The sequence below is a fragment of the Triturus cristatus genome, chromosome 4_1 (assembly GCF_964204655.1).
Source record: "Triturus cristatus chromosome 4_1, aTriCri1.1, whole genome shotgun sequence".
Lineage (NCBI taxonomy): Eukaryota > Metazoa > Chordata > Amphibia > Caudata > Salamandridae > Triturus > Triturus cristatus.
In genome coordinates this window covers 783,303,099-783,318,455 of record NC_140585.1, presented here as the reverse complement: position 1 = coordinate 783,318,455, position 15,357 = coordinate 783,303,099, and the positions used below count along the sequence as shown (strand labels likewise).

The window sequence follows — 15,357 nt, the reverse complement described above, 5'->3', positions numbered from 1 at the left end:
CTTTGTTCTCAGTCGCATTAGGCACAGTCTCCCGGAAGACACATCAGGCTAATGAAATCATTAGCCCTTGTGCTCGGAGGCGGATTGTCCTTCTCTCTCTGCTAATGGCCATTTCATGGTGAGCAGGGACAGATTAGTGGGATGGGGTTTGTAATTCTGTCTTCCGCCTCCTTCTGCCTACTGAGGTGATTGCAAGATCTGCCCTCCCGTTTATGTCTGCTTTCTCTCCACACTTCCTTCCCCCACATTGTTTCTACGTCATTAGCGTCTTTGTTCCTAAAATACAAACTTCATTTTCTAACCTCTATTCCCCAAGATTTTGCGGTTTCATAAAACTGTAACTAACCAGCAGTTCTGTTTACCAATATAGACCTCATAGGAATGAAAGGTGGGGTCCGTGGTATCTCAGGCCGCCAGTGAGTTATCCCACTGAGTTATCTTACAGAGCGAATGGTGGGCAGACACTGTGCAGTAATATCCTCAAGGCGCTGCCTGTTTGAGGGATACCCAGTAAGAAGTCTTTAACTGGAGGGGGGTACGCTTGGGTCTCAGTACTGGAGTGAGAACGGCCTGCAGGCCGGGCCTGAAGCGCAGATGCAGAGCAGTGGTTTCTCCCCAGGAGAACAAGCAGCATAGTATCGTCATTGGCATCCACTGTACGCCCCTCCCACCATATATACATTTCCCAATAATAAACACACACAACACAGTTTGTTAGATTGGGTACAAATGCCGCAGGTTTATTACATACACCGTTATGTAATGGTGGGTTATCTTACGGGCAATCCAAGGGCAGGCAACCAACTGGGCCGCCTGATGAGCCGGGCAGCACTGGAGCGAACCCCGCCTCTGCCGCCCTACCAGTGATTCTCTTACAGGATCACGTGACCGTTGGTAACTTCTTACTCACACCCCTTCCCGGGGGCGGAGCGTCGCATAGCAACCCCCCGGTTGTTCAGGCCCACAACCGCCCGAAGGACTAGCGGGGCGCCGGCACGGCATCCAGGACCCTCCCATAAGGCTCCGCGGATTTGGCTCTGGCACCCTCTATGGTGCCATGCAGAGGTACCCTTTGTACCAGCCTGCTTCCAGATCACCCTGTAACTCCGCCTGCACTGAAAAAGGAAAACATTACAATACTCTCTACCCCCCAACCTGCCACCACCACGCTGGGTAAGCGGAAGGGAGGGATGCGGCGAGCGTGGCAAAGAGGTCGCCCTCATGGTGGGGGAGGGCTAAATAGCCTCCCCTCAGGCCACGATGCCCCCGGAAGTGACGCCCATCGTGTCATGCCCGGGAAGGAAGACGGGGGACTCTACCTGATCCCTGCCCCCAAGGGGGGGGCGGGGAGGAGACTCTGGTGCCCAGACGACACTAGAGCGCTGACCGCTCTATTGGCCCCCTGCGGGTGCCGCGGTCAGCGGCATAGTATCGTCATTGGCATCCACTGAACGCCCCTCCCACCATATATACATTTCCCAATAATAAACACACAACACAGTTTGTTAGATTGGGTACAAATGCCGCAGGTTTATTACATACACCGCTATGTAATGGTGGGTTATTTTACGGGCGATCCAAGGGCAGGCAACCAACTGGGCCGCCTGCCCGCCTGATAAGCCGGGCAGCACTGGAGCGAACCCCGCCTCTGCTGCCCTACCAGTGATTCTCTTACAGGATCACGTGACCGTTGGTAACTTCTTACTCACACCCCTTCCCAGGGGCGGAGCGTCGCATAGCAACCCCCCGGTTGTTCAGGCCCACAACCGCCCGAAGGACTAGCGGGGCGCCGACACGGCATCCAGGACCCTCCCATGAGGCTCCGTGGATTTGGCTCTGGCACCCCCTGTGGTGCCACGCAGAGGTACCCTTTGTACCGGCCTGCTTCCAGATCGCCCTGTAACTCTGCCACAGCTCTGGAGGTGGCCCCCGTCACCGCCAGGGCCCCCCACCACATCTGTAGTCTACCTGCGACCTCTCATCTTTAGCACCTCACTCAGGTCTAAAAGAAAAAGGTCCATGCCTACTGGCGATAAGTAAACTCCATCTTTGTCAAAGTAACCCTTCACATTCTCTTTGATCATCTCGTGTCTGATGAAACCTAGGCCCCTCTGGTCAGCGAACTTGCGCATTGCCCCATTGAGACGCTTCCGGGAATGCTCCACTGCCTCAACTGATTTGGCCCCTCGCCACGTTCTGCGTGGAATCATCTCAGACCAGAGACAACTCACTGCCCTACGTGCTTGCAGATCTCGCCTAGGTCCCTTTTCATGGCCTGCAGGAGAAGCCTTCTACCCAGAGCAATGAGGTAATTCCCGCCCAGGTGAATCACTAAGATTTTGGGGGGAGCCCTCCGCGCAACCAGTCTCTGCTCCAGTTTGTTCCGGAGCCAACTCCATCTCATGCCAGGGAAACCCATCCACTCAAACTGTATCTGTGGGAAGTGCCTCATCCAGTTCCGGTGTGACGCCCATTGAGCCACCCTGGAGATAAATGAATGCCCGATCACCCAAACCAGTAGCCCTAGTAAAACAAGAGACACGGTTTACACTACTAATCATTTAATAACTTTGTCAATACACGCAAAATAAAACAATAACCACTACAATACACTGCACACAAGAATTGGTAAGGTACATTACGGGCGAACGTATCGTTTATAGCAGTTCGACTCCCACCACCCCACCTTCTTCACACTCCCGGGCTCCAAGCCTGCCTTGAAAGCAGCCGTGGCAGCCCCGATCCTGAATGAGTGGCTGGAGTATCTCTTCTCAGGCTGAGCCAACCCTGCCCTGGACAAACTAGCCCTGATGATTCTTTCCATCTGATATCTGGTCAGGGGGCCCTGGTCCACATGCATCAGTAGATAGCCTGGGGCAGGGGGTCGGCACACCAGATATTCCCTGACCCAGTGGACCAGGAAAAACCTAGGGTCCCCGAGGGGCCTAAGGTCCACGTCAATACATTGCCCCGCTTGGTCAGTCTTTGATCTCCGGAGGTGGATCGACAGGGAATCGGTGAGGGACACATCTACAATGCCTAAGGCATCCCCTAAACTGTCGGTGTTGGACCTAGCCACCAGCTCACTAATCCGGAAGGTGCCAAAGAAGGCCAAACAGAAAGCAGCCGCGAAGAGGGTAGCCTCATACTTGGAGTGGGTAAACCCCTCCAGCACGCCCAGCATGCCCATGAGGATATTGAAATCAATGGGGGCCCTATTTTCCGGAGCCCTGGGCTCATCCCTAGCCCACCCCATGAGAGCAGCCCTTATGGCAAAAGGTTTTGTTGGGTCCACCCCCCCTGACAGCTTGGCATCGTGGCTTACAGCCGCCAGGTGGCTGCCCACCCAGGAGTGGCCCTTCCCATGCTCCCTGGCCCACACCACAAATGCCCTGACTCTACCCTCAATTGGTGCAGCTGAAATACCCAAGGAATGAGACACAGTCCTGAAGGTGGCCATGTGTGCGCCGTATCGCTTCCTAGTACCTGGGGCCAATGATCTCTCCACCATGGTTCTCAGTCGTTGGTCCACAGCAGGATGCTCCAAAGGTGCGCCGGGAAGGGGGTCATCTGTGCTCTCGCCTGCGGCCAGGCCTCCCTGAAGCGGAGCCACTTAAAACGAGAAAGAGCATCAGCTGCCACATTCTTTGCACCCTCAATATATCTCGCCCTGAATTCCACATTAGCACGCAGGCAAACCCTAACAAGTTCCCTGAGCAGGCATAGGACCAGATGGCACTTGGCTGTCTGCCCATTGATGACCTGGACTACAGCCATGTTGTCAGACCAGAATAGGACCTTTCTGTCCGGCAGGGTCTCTGGCCAGAGATGTAAAGCAATCACAATGGGGAACAGCTCAAGTACAGTGATGTTCTTGGTGATATTGCGCCTGCGCCAGGCATTCGGCCACTCCTGGGCACACCAGTCCTCGCCTAGGATTGCCCCAAAGCCCTCCCTACCCGAGGCGTCCGTGAATAGGCGTAGCTCCTGACTGTCCACCCAGGGTTTCCGCCAGATCACCGTCCCGTTGAACTGGGAGAGGAAGTCACCCCACATGGCGAGGTCCTGCTTCAAACCTGTCCCTAGTCTGACCCAGTGGTGCTTCCTTCTAACTTTTGATGTGGCCCTAGCTAGTCTCCGAGCAAACACCCTCCCAACGGGGATGACCCTGGCTGCAAAGTTAAGTTTCCCTAAGAGGCATTGGATGTCGCCCAGGGTTAATGGAGAAGGGGATTGACTGTATTCTGTTTTGTGACCCAATAAAGTCTGTTTAAAAAAAAAAAAAATTGGATGTCGCCCAGGGTAGCCTTGTCTTTCCCCAGCAATGCCTGAATGTCCTGACACAACACCTGTACCTTGTCCGCAGGGAGTCTGGACTCGCCCTTAACCGCGTCCAACTCGATGCCTAAAAATATCAGTACTTGCGCCAGACCCTCAGTCTTGCCAGGTGCTAACAGCCCACCCAGGTGTTTGGCCAAGTCTTGAAAGCACTGCAGTGCTCTTACGCACTCCTGCGTGTCAGCACCCCCAATAAACAAGAAGTCGTCAAGGTAGTGGGTCACTCCCTCAAGCCTGAACTTACTCATTAGGACCCATTGAAGGAAAGAGCTGAACGCCTCGAAGTATGCACAAGACACTGAGCAGCCCATGGGCATACACTTGTCATAGAAAACTGCCCTGCCACTTGAAGCCCAGGAGGTGTTGGCTGTCAGGGTAGACCGGCAGTAGTCAGAACGCCAACTCTATGTCCGATTTTGCCAACCACGCTTGCTCCAGGGAGCAGTAGGACACTGAACACCTCCCCTCCTCCAACCAAAAGTTCACTGAGTCCCCTTCCGGGTGCAACAGGTGCTGGATCAGCCTAAAGGACCCGGGCTCTTTCTTGGGCACGACCCCAAGGGGGGAGATTACAAAGTGCGGAAGAGGTGGGAGGTTGAAGGGACCCGCCACCCTCCCCAGGGCCACTTCCTTCTTTATTTTGGCCATCACGATCTCAGGGTGTTCCCTAGCTGATTTGAGGTTCTCCGTGTCCCTGCTCACTAGGGGGCCTAGGTACGGAATCCGAAAACCTTCCACAAAGCCCTCCTCGAGGAGCGAGCCCTCTTTGGTGTTGGGGTACCCATGGATCAGGGGAAGGAGGTTGGCGATACTGATGGGGGAGGGACCCTTAGCCGTGATGGGAGAAGCCGATCCCCCACCGGGGAGCGCGGGGCAGCCTGCATTGCTGTTGGGAGGAGAAAGGGTGCGGGATGGTGGGGTGGGGTGGGGACTTGGGCAGGGCAGCGATTACTTGTCCTGTCGTGCCGGGGGCTGAGCCGAGCTGTCTCGCTTGGAACAGGAGGAGGCAGGGTGAGAGGCCCCACACTTACTGCAGTTGTGTGCGAACCTGCATGCTTTCCCCCAAGAACAAGAGCCGGCGTTGAATAGCCTGCAGGTCCCATTGAACAGTGATCGGTTGCCCGGCTTCCGGCCCCCTCCACGACCCCCCCGAAAGGATTTCTTTGTCTGGCCCTTCGCTTCCTGCTTTGTGTCCTTGATCTTGTCACTGTTGGAGGTGCTGGGCTTAGCTGTCCCTTCCACTGCGCGCTTACCCATGTGCATGACCCAAAGCCTCACCTCTAGTTGGTCCCACTCTAATTCCGGGCACATGGCCCTCTTTTTGCTAAAGTCACAGTCGTACCAACCCACTCCCCCACTAGTCTCGGCCTCTTGAGTGATAATGCTTGCATATTGGAATAGCCCCGGCCCTTGCTCCGGTAACCTTTCCATTATCACCGCCGCCAAAATGGCGAAGGCTTGTCCCCACATGCCAATGTTCTTTTCGGGCCAGGCTTGAAAGCGCACTTTCTTGTCGTCATCCTTAGCCCCCATCTTCCTAGTGTCGACCCCCTCGGCCCCATGCATGAGTAGGGTGAAAATGTCAATAAACTCTCTCCACCAGATACCTTCTTTGGCTGCCAAGGGCACTTCCCAACCCAAGCAGCAGCGACCAGATAGCAGCGGCACCATAGTGACCAAGGGCTTTGGCACTACAGCGAGGGCTGACACTGTTGGTGGCGCGGCCGGGGAGGCCACAGTGGGTGTGGTGGGCGCAGTCACCACCGAAGGTAAGGCCAAGTTGGCTGTGGGGTTGGTCGTCAGCGGAGGGGCCCCCACAACTGGCGGCTGTCCTCCCACGGGCAAGGGGATCGCCATCGCCAGTCCCCCAACCTGGGCAAGGGATGCACTAGGCGGGCTGCCCGACCCCCCCAAACTTGCGTGAAAGCTGGGAGCACCGGAGCACCCACGGGGAGGGGAGGAACAGCAGTCCCAGCCACACTGGACGGGCTTGCCAGGGCTAAGCCCGCTCTGACCTCAGACATGAAGCTCCGCAACGTGTCTGAGAGCTTACCAAGCTCTTCCGATGTAGCATAGGCCACTGGGGGCGGGCAACTGGCCGGTATGGGCGATGGTCCATGTCCCAGGGCCGGGGTCACCGGGAGGGGGTGGTGCCCCGAGGGGGGGCCATGGCCCGGCTCCTCACTGGTGGCTGCTCAGCCGGGGAGTCTTTGACCGTGGGTCTGCGTATCCTCTTGGACCTAGAGGGGCCTGCCTCCTCATTGTGCTCCTGTTCTGCGGGCGGGACCTCGCTGGGGATTCCTGAGTCCTTGGGGTTATTGGCTTTCAGAGGTTCGGTGGCCCAAGCCAATCCCTTGGTCTTGGCTAGTTCGAGAAAAGCTGCGATCCGTGCATCTTCAGAGATGCCAGTCTGGGTCTCCTCGACTTGGGACCTCATCGAAAAAAGCGGTGGGGATCCCTGACTATCCATCGAATTTCGTGCGTGCGCCTCCCAATTTACAACCGGGGAACAAGGGCGGAACGTCGGGCTGGTCGGACAGGCGTTTCGGTGGCACTGTGAGTGGAGATGAAAGAGAGGTTAGCCGGTACCCCCAAACCTCCCTGCCCCCACCTCTGAGCCCCCACACTGCCCCATGGCGCCGCGAAGAACCAGCTCGGGCCCCCCTGGGCAGGGCCGTGCGAGGGATAGCCCTGCTCCCCGGCTAGGAGCGCTGCTACTCGGGCATGCGAGATGACCCTCCTCAGCCCCATACCTGCAATATGCGTGTATCCCTTTGAAATCCGGCGTCAACCGCACTGCTCTTCTCACACAGACCTGCAGAGAGACAAACCAAATGTGAGGCAAGGGAAGGACAGTGCAGCACATAACCTCCTAGCGTGAACCAGTGTCCACTCCCTTGTGCCACGGCCGGTGGAGAGCCTGCCGCGTCCTACGTGGCATGCCTTAATACCCTAGGGGCCGGTTGGTTTTGGCCCCAACAACTTACACCCCGGTGCTGCTCCTCTGGACCTGGAGTGCCGCAGCAGCTGAAAGACAAGATGGCGGGAGAAGCACGTTAGCTGCAGGGTCACCGCACGACCGTCCCTTGTGGTCCTGGCTGAATATTATCCTGGGGCAGTGCCTGCGCCCTGGGCCAAGCTGAAATCTTCTACCCAAGGCGCCCTCACGGCCTAGATCTCCCGTGATAGGGGCCGCTCCATGGTGCGCCACGGCCCCCTCAGTACCTATTCGCAACCCCCTAGCCTTGAATGACAACGACGGGCCCCTTGACCCCGCGCCCAGACGCCCTCGCGGGGACCACGCCTCCTTGGATGTGCACGCACCGCATGTGGCCCCCCCACTGGTAAACTCTCAAATTCCTGGCCATGAGGGCAGGTGAGGAATGCTCTCTGCTCAGTCGCCCGGAAGTCTACACTATCACTCCTTTGTTGTGCCACCTTCCCCATAATAGGCAGCACAGGCCATGCTGCGGTGTCCCTGGGGCACTGTGGGGCACAGGAGCGGCCCCTCGAAGCAAAACTTCGCCCCGGCCTCTTTAATTGATTAGCTGGTGTAATTGAAAGAGCTGCAGATGCTGGGGATTGAACCCGGGACCTGATACATGCGAAGCAGGCTCTCTACCACTGAGCTACATCCCCAAATGGATGGCTGTAATTCTAAACGGGCCCGCTGAGTCTTTATTTCCTTGCTGGGAGGAACCGCTGTTGAGCCGGAGCCGGGACCCGAACCCTTGTTCCCGACTCGGCAGCTCCGGATTTTAATAGCCCCTTGGCCCCTCGCGCAGAACCAGCTCCTGCACAAGGCCGCCCGCATAACCTACCCAGCCTCACGCCCCCCCTCCCCCGCGAGCAGCGGACGATCGTCCCGTCGCAGTTCCCAGCACGGAAGGGCCGCGGGGGAGGGGACACACATTTTGGGAGCCCAAGCATGCTGGGACGCATGACCCAGCCCGCCGATGTTGCCTACGGTGGCAAATAGCGGCAACAAGGGAGTAAGCTTACTGTAATGCAACTTCGATAAATAGCCAGGACATGCTGTCCTTTTATGTGCAGAAAACCACCGAGCGTAACCAGGCCAGAGTACAGCCAGAACCCGCAGCGTCATTGTGATGCACACAGTGTCCTCTGCGAACCCTGTGGAGCTCTGGGACAAGCTTCTCTCTCCCTAGGGGGATGTAACCCGCACCGGATATACCCGCCCCCTAGCCTTATTTGTGCCGCGCTAAAATCGAGGGAACGGGGTGGGCCTGCGGCACGAGCCGGTCACAACGGCTCCCTCCCCCCCCCCCCCCGTCGGGGCCAAATCCGACCACACAGGGATCGCCCAACGACCACGGCAATATCCCTGTTGCTACTTCCACAATGGCCCGCATCACGCCCGCATCGCCAAAAAGCTTCATACCAAAGTGTGGCCTGAAACTACTGTCTTTGGCATAGGGGGCTAGTGGCTTATCACATTAGGCCACCCAGTCTACGCGCTTCCCTGCTCTCCCCGCACGCAGTTGCAGGCTCGGGCGGCCGGGCCCTAGGGCAGCGCGACCCCTGGCCTAGAGAAGGACAAAATTGCACCCCTAGGCCCGCGGCAAGGATCGCCCGCCCCTCCCTCACCAAGAAACCGTCCATGTTAACAGCAAATATAAATTGTAAATGTAAATTGATACTTGTATAGCGCACTACTCACCCGCCAGGGTCTCAAGGCGCTTGTACGAATACCGCTGTGGAACCCATCCTGGCTTTCCCCGTGAGGCGTCCACTCCTGGGCACCCCCAAGGTGGAGGCCAGGCATCCTTAGCGTTGCCCAGAATTGCAGAGTGGGACTCCATGATTGGAATGGCACGAGGCGAGAATTATCAGGTCCGTGGAATTTTTGAGCCCAAGACCCGCCGAGGCGGGGAATTGAACCCTGGTCCCGGGCTAGATCTCTGCATCAGGGTCTGCCACTCTAATTATTGAGCCACACTTCTCCACCGGACAGGAATGCCACGGAGCTCGCGCCCCCACGACCTGGTACTGCCCAGGTGCAGGGCCGGGGCGGGGGGGATGGGGGGGGGGTAGGGAGCGGCACTCACCGTTGGGACTTGACGGCACCCAGACGGACTGGCAACCAGACGGACGAGCGATCCTTCAGATGCGGTGAGCGATGCGGCGAACGTGGCAAAGAGGTCGCCCTCATGGTGGGGAGGGCTAAATAGCCTCCCCTCAGGCCACGATGCCCCCGGAAGTGACGCCCATCGCGTCACGCCCGGGAAGGAAGAGGGGGGACTCTACCTGAGTCCCTGCCCCCAAGGGGGGGGCGGGGAGGGGACTCTGGTGCCCAGACGACACTAGACCGCTGACCGCCCTATTGGCCCCCTGCGGGTGCCGCGGTCAGCGGCACAATATGTACTAAAGGCCTGGAGGAATCCAACGTAGGTCCGTATGCGAACAGTAGGACAACCCCTTGAAGGTACCCTTTCACTACCAGTCTGGCGATTTGTGAAACCCCTAAATAAATAAATTGCTTTTCACAGGCCTGATCTATTCTCGTGTGCTCTCCGATTGAAATCTGGAACCAAGAGCCCTTCGGGAGGCGCTTAAACGTGGTAAAAGTGTGACTGCGTTCCTCTTTTTCATATTTTAAATATAGCAGGCATTTGGTTTCCGAATAAAGGAGCTTCCGGGGTACTAAGACCTTGAGCCCTTCGGTTTTAGATGTCATTCTCTGTAAGCTGATCAGACTCTCGATGCTCCGGCTGGGGAGATTCTCAGAAAAGCCGGCTTTTGAGTGAAGCTGGTGGGCGCCCTCGGATGAGGGGAAGGCTGGCCTCCTCACTCTGAGAGGCCGGTGCCTGGATGGGGCCACGTGGCCTCGTGTTTGAGGAGCAAGAGAGGCGCTTTCCAGTCCCGGCTTCTTCGCTTGACAACAATGTGTGATTCTGGGGAAATCAAACCAGCTCCCTGTGAAAACAAGCCACTCTAAGACACTCGTTTATCTCAACAATACGCGCGGATATTTGTATTTGAGTGGGAAGAGGTGGGTAAACCCGCAGGCTTACACTTCCTGCAGACGGAGCGCTGTGTCGCCGTCCGCAGTGTACTTATAATGCGTCTTAAATATGAGCTCTGTTAAAGGACAGCAGAGCGGGACCGCTTCAGGGCCTTTAGGGAAATTACTGTGCTGTGTTTGTGGCACTGGCTCCTGGCCGATCCTTCAACAGGGTTATTTCTGAGATTCGACCTAAAGGCTGTTCCTTTGCAATGGACAGTAGTGTGATGTCAGTGGAATGCTAAAGAGCCTGTGGTGACATCTACCGCATTGTTCGTGTTATTAATACCACTTGGTACAACGATCACTAATTCAGCTGCTTTGTAAAATATACCCGGAATAATTTTGCATTGTCAGGGAACTCCAGGCAAAATATTAGCTACAGAATCCAATGGCTCACCAGTCAACAAGTGCTGTCAAAGTCAATAGGCACTGTCTTTTTGGTATATTAGCTTTCGCAATACTTTTTGCCAATGTTGTGCACCATTACCAAATAAACACTGGGTGAAAAAAAGCACGAGATGGCGCATACGCACATGTACGCATCATGACGCTGTGGTCACCCAGAATGATGATGTGTGCATGTGTGTCCATGAATCCATGCATATATGGCATAAAGCAGCCACCATATGTTGATTTTTTTTTTATCACCATTCCAAGATGGAAAAAGCCACTTGGAGCAGCAAATTTAAACCACGCATTGGCAAAGCCAATAGTTGTTGTCTACGTGAGATCGATTGGCTTTGCTAATGGTTTTATTTCTACATGCTGCACAGTAGCAAACAGCAGGAGGAGGGCGGTGGTGGTCAACATACAACGGACAGTGCGAGGATGGTGGGGTGGTCAACATACAACGGACAGTGGGAGGATGGTGGGGTGGGCAACATACAACGGACAGTGGGAGGATGGTGGGATGGGCAACATACAACGGACAGTGGGAGGATGGTGGGGTGGGCAACAAACAATGGACAGTGGGAGAAGGGCGAAGGTGAACGATGGACAGCAGGAGGAGAGCAGGATTGGGCAACGGAAATCGGGAGGAGGACGGGTGGTGGGGAACAAACAGCAGCCAGTGGAGGAAGAAACAATGGACAGCAGCAGGGGTGGTGGTGAAGAAACAATGACAGCAGGAGGAGGGTCGGGGAAAGCAACACGAGGGAGAGGGTAGCAACAGTGGGAGGAGGGCGGGGAAGAGAGAAAGGGACTGCAGACCCAGGCACTCTATAAGAGTGCATGGAAAAAAAGAGTATCTGCAGGAGCCTGCAGCCAGTGGAAGGACACTGACCACAGACTCGAAGATGTACTTGGTCAATGCTTCACGGTAGGGACACACATGAAGCCCTAGGAGGAAGTTGAGGCAAAGAGGAGGCTCTGACCAATAAAGAGCAAGGAAATAAGGTTGACGTCGTGGGAGCCAACCAGTGGTAAGAAAGGGTGGGCTCTAAGTTCATTGTAAGATTTTTTTGTTTATTTATAAGAAATTTCACAAGCACAGGGGAAGTGATGTACAGGCAAAACCTAACAATGAATTTAAGCATGTGAAAAAGTGCTTTTTGAAAAGAGTTGCCGTGCAGCAAAAGGAAGTTGCCAGGCCTTCCAAAAATTGGAAAAAAGGGGGAGGAATTTAAACAAATACACAAGAAAAGAAGATGGTGCGGGAAACAGTGGATGAGTTGGTGTTGGAGGAAAGAGGTAGCAACTTAGAGCAATCATGAGGGTGTCTAATAGAGGGGAACAGCACACGAGGAAGAGAAAAAGAAAACGCATGCACTCTACGAGAAAAAAAGTAGTTCCCTGAATGTGAGCAGTGGAAGGATAAAAGTCATTTAATCAAAAGAATGGTAAAGAAGCTATACTCCAAGGGTGGAAAAAACACAAGAAGAAGAAAATATATCAAATAAGAAGCAAGAAAATGAGATAGCCAACCAATTGTAAGCAGTGAGCTGGCAGAAAAGCCTCCTGTAACTTTTGGTATGGCCCGCAGTAGGTCTTTAAAGAACGTGATAAATTGACTGTATTGACATGTTAAACACCAATACACATTATTTAGTTGCACCCATTTTCAGATGAATTAAAACTAAGGAAAAAGATGCATGCATAGTAGCAAAATCTTTTTATATGTTGAGAAACAAAAAAACAAGTCTGTGTTTCTTCATTTGTTGCTTTCATCTGTAGTCTGCTTAGCTAACTTACAAAACCGTTGACAGTCTGCTCTCCCATGGCACTTCCACTCATTCTGGCCTTCATCTTTGCACTGCAGACACATTTTTCTCACCTATTCTTCCCTCTGGCCATATCCTCCCTAGTATCCTCCTCATCTCACATTCCATCCTTCCACTGGCCCCTTCCTTTTACCCACTCCCTCTTATCTTCAAACATCATTCTAGTAACTCCATTCTCTAGCCACATTCTCCCTCAAGTCCTCATTTTATACCTTACCACATCTTTCCTTTTACCTTCAATTTTCTCACGTTGTTCTTTGTCTCACCCTCGTCCTCTCTCATTATATTCACCCCTCTGCCATTGTCCTGCTCCTCAATTCCATCCTTTCCCTCTTCCCCATCCTCCCTTGCCTCAACCTACCTCTTACAATTTCCCATCTTCCCCCCTCTCAATCCCATCCTCCCCTCACCCCATGTTCCTGTTGACCTTTGATCTTTCCTGGTATCCCTTGTTATCTCCAGAGATTTAAGTGGGCAGGATCGGAGGGGCACGACATGCCCATACTATTTTGATCTATGAAAAACCGTTCCCATACTTTTTGTAAAAAGGCAACCATCCCGAGACAGTTAATTCCGATGGTTCAAATGCTTCAGCTGAAGTGTCATTCAGTGAGTCTCCCGTGCTCTGAAACCAAAGCTGGGAAGACAGCTAAACAAGCCCTCCTGCCAGGGTGCCTGCTTGCCTGAAAGAGATGCAAATGTGCGCAACGAGTTAATTCCGCACATGAAAAGGGTAATATGCAAATTCAAAAGATGCTTGAGAGCTGGTACTGGCTTTAATTGATCAAATCACTCTAATTCTGAAACCTACATTCATATGTTTTTTCTATGCCCTAAACTATATCAATTCTGAGTGCATGTTTGGACTAGAATTGGTGATATTACTGAAATTAGCACTCCATTCACCCTGTCACCAGAATGGAAATTTAGGTCTAAGTAACTTTAGCATCATACTAGTATCTCCGGGAGTCTGTCTGTTAGTGTTCTTGTGACATCACAAGGGAGGAAGGTAGAAAAATCAGCCCGAGAGTAGCATGAAATATATACACTCTACTGACAGCCAAGGTTTACATCATTTCTGTAGATATAAAATAGTGAAAGAGCTTTAAATAATTATTCACCAGCTGAATCATGTAAGCAAAAGAATGATGGTCATGTGCTTGCTATTTTGAGAGAATATTTTGACAGCTGGCCTGCCTTTGATAAATATAATTAAGCCTAATAGTTCAATTCTGTCCACCACACACGTCCCTGGAAGAGGCGAGGTATAGAACTATATGGACAAAGATTTGACTTGTCTGTGAATAATTTGGAAAGTGACATAAATGTGTAATGGGTCCTTGTTTTGTTGACATTTGTGAGTAGGAAATGTATCATAGTGATACAATTCGGTGACCATAGAGTAAGTAGCCTTTCCTCCCCAATGGATTTGGCCATGCATTTGCCTCTATTCCCCGCCTCTTGTGTGTTGGGTATACATGTTGGTACCTCTCTTTTCACAATGGGTTGGAATAAATATGGACTTAGCTGGAGTCTTCAGGCTTTCATTGATGAAGATGAGATTTACTTTAATGAGTAAATGGCTTGATAGCCAGTCTCAGATTAATTCTGGTTTGATTATTTAGGAAACGCTCTGTAACAAGGCCAGGATTAGGCCTGTGGTTGTCTCCAACCACAGCGCGGTTACACTGGGGATGGAGCTAACAGGCATACTAAGATGGGCAGACCTCATCTAAGGACTGATCACTCTTATTTTTTGGATGTATTGAAACTTTTTATGGGGAATAACAATTTTGTTCTAATAAATGAAGCACAACCCCATTTCTGATGGTTTGAAAATCTTTCAAAACTTTCCTGCAGCACTTGTGATTGTAGAATTTGCACCATAGTGGTGGTGAGACTACCATGGTGGTAAAATCGCCACATTCAAAATTGCAATTTGCAGTGGTAAAAGTACACCAATTCTGCTTTGATGAATCATGAGTTCAAATTCACCCCCTAAAATGGCCTACTTTGAACACCTAAGGAGAATTCAGATGTGCAAGTATGCCTGCTGGTCAGGGGCTTTAAGATGTATGCACAAAATGCACTTGCATCCAAATTATTTTGGGATGTAAATAGAGGATATGAAAGGCTCTTATCAAAATCATGAAGCGTCCGGATAGGCCTCTGCCCAGGCTACCGTTGTAATTACTCCTTGCAATAATAAGATAATACCAAATTGGCAAAAAGTCACAATATTTTAATTCAGGAAAACAGACATGGCATTGAAACATAATTACCCTTTTGATACCATTAAAGTTTTAATTCATACCAAGTGTTTAATATTACCTCTGCCTTCCCCGGTCTCAAATCCGAAGAAGCAGTCACAGATGGCTCATAATTGCAGTTGAAAGGGATACATCATGTAAACACTTCTAAAAAGTCATTATGGCGTGTCGCACTTCATTCCTTTGGGAGTCGTAGTGCAGCAGTTCAGAGAACATGCCTCACTCAGCCAACAAATTAGAATTCATCTGCTTGTTGTGTGCCATATCAACAAAACATTGTGCATGCCATCCAGGGAACAAGGGGTTGAAAGGACACCCACCAATGGCTCCTGGACTGAAATATTAGTCACAGAGGTGTTTAGGTGGCATTGGCAAAAAAAAACATTGACATCTGAAATCCAAATAATTCGATTCCCCTATTTGATCCAACAGAGGTAGCCATTTTCTCAGTCATTTAACGCGAACAAATGTTAATTTACACCAAAAGTGGAATCCTCCTGTT

The 15,357-nt window shown here is 52.5% G+C and overlaps 2 protein-coding genes across 3 annotated transcripts in view; one reads left to right on the top strand and one right to left on the bottom strand.

Annotated features, from left to right (window-relative positions):
* Positions 1-9,511, bottom strand: part of LOC146855525 (uncharacterized) — a 104,170-nt gene extending 94,659 nt beyond the window's left edge. The window contains exon 1 of the mRNA XM_085650318.1: positions 9,408-9,511. Coding sequence (XP_085506444.1) covers positions 9,408-9,511 — 104 coding nt within the window. The remainder of the gene's footprint in view (positions 1-9,407) is intronic.
* The window catches only part of PPM1H (protein phosphatase, Mg2+/Mn2+ dependent 1H), a 712,578-nt gene that overhangs the window by 237,039 nt on the left and 460,182 nt on the right, over positions 1-15,357 (top strand). The window lies entirely within an intron of this gene.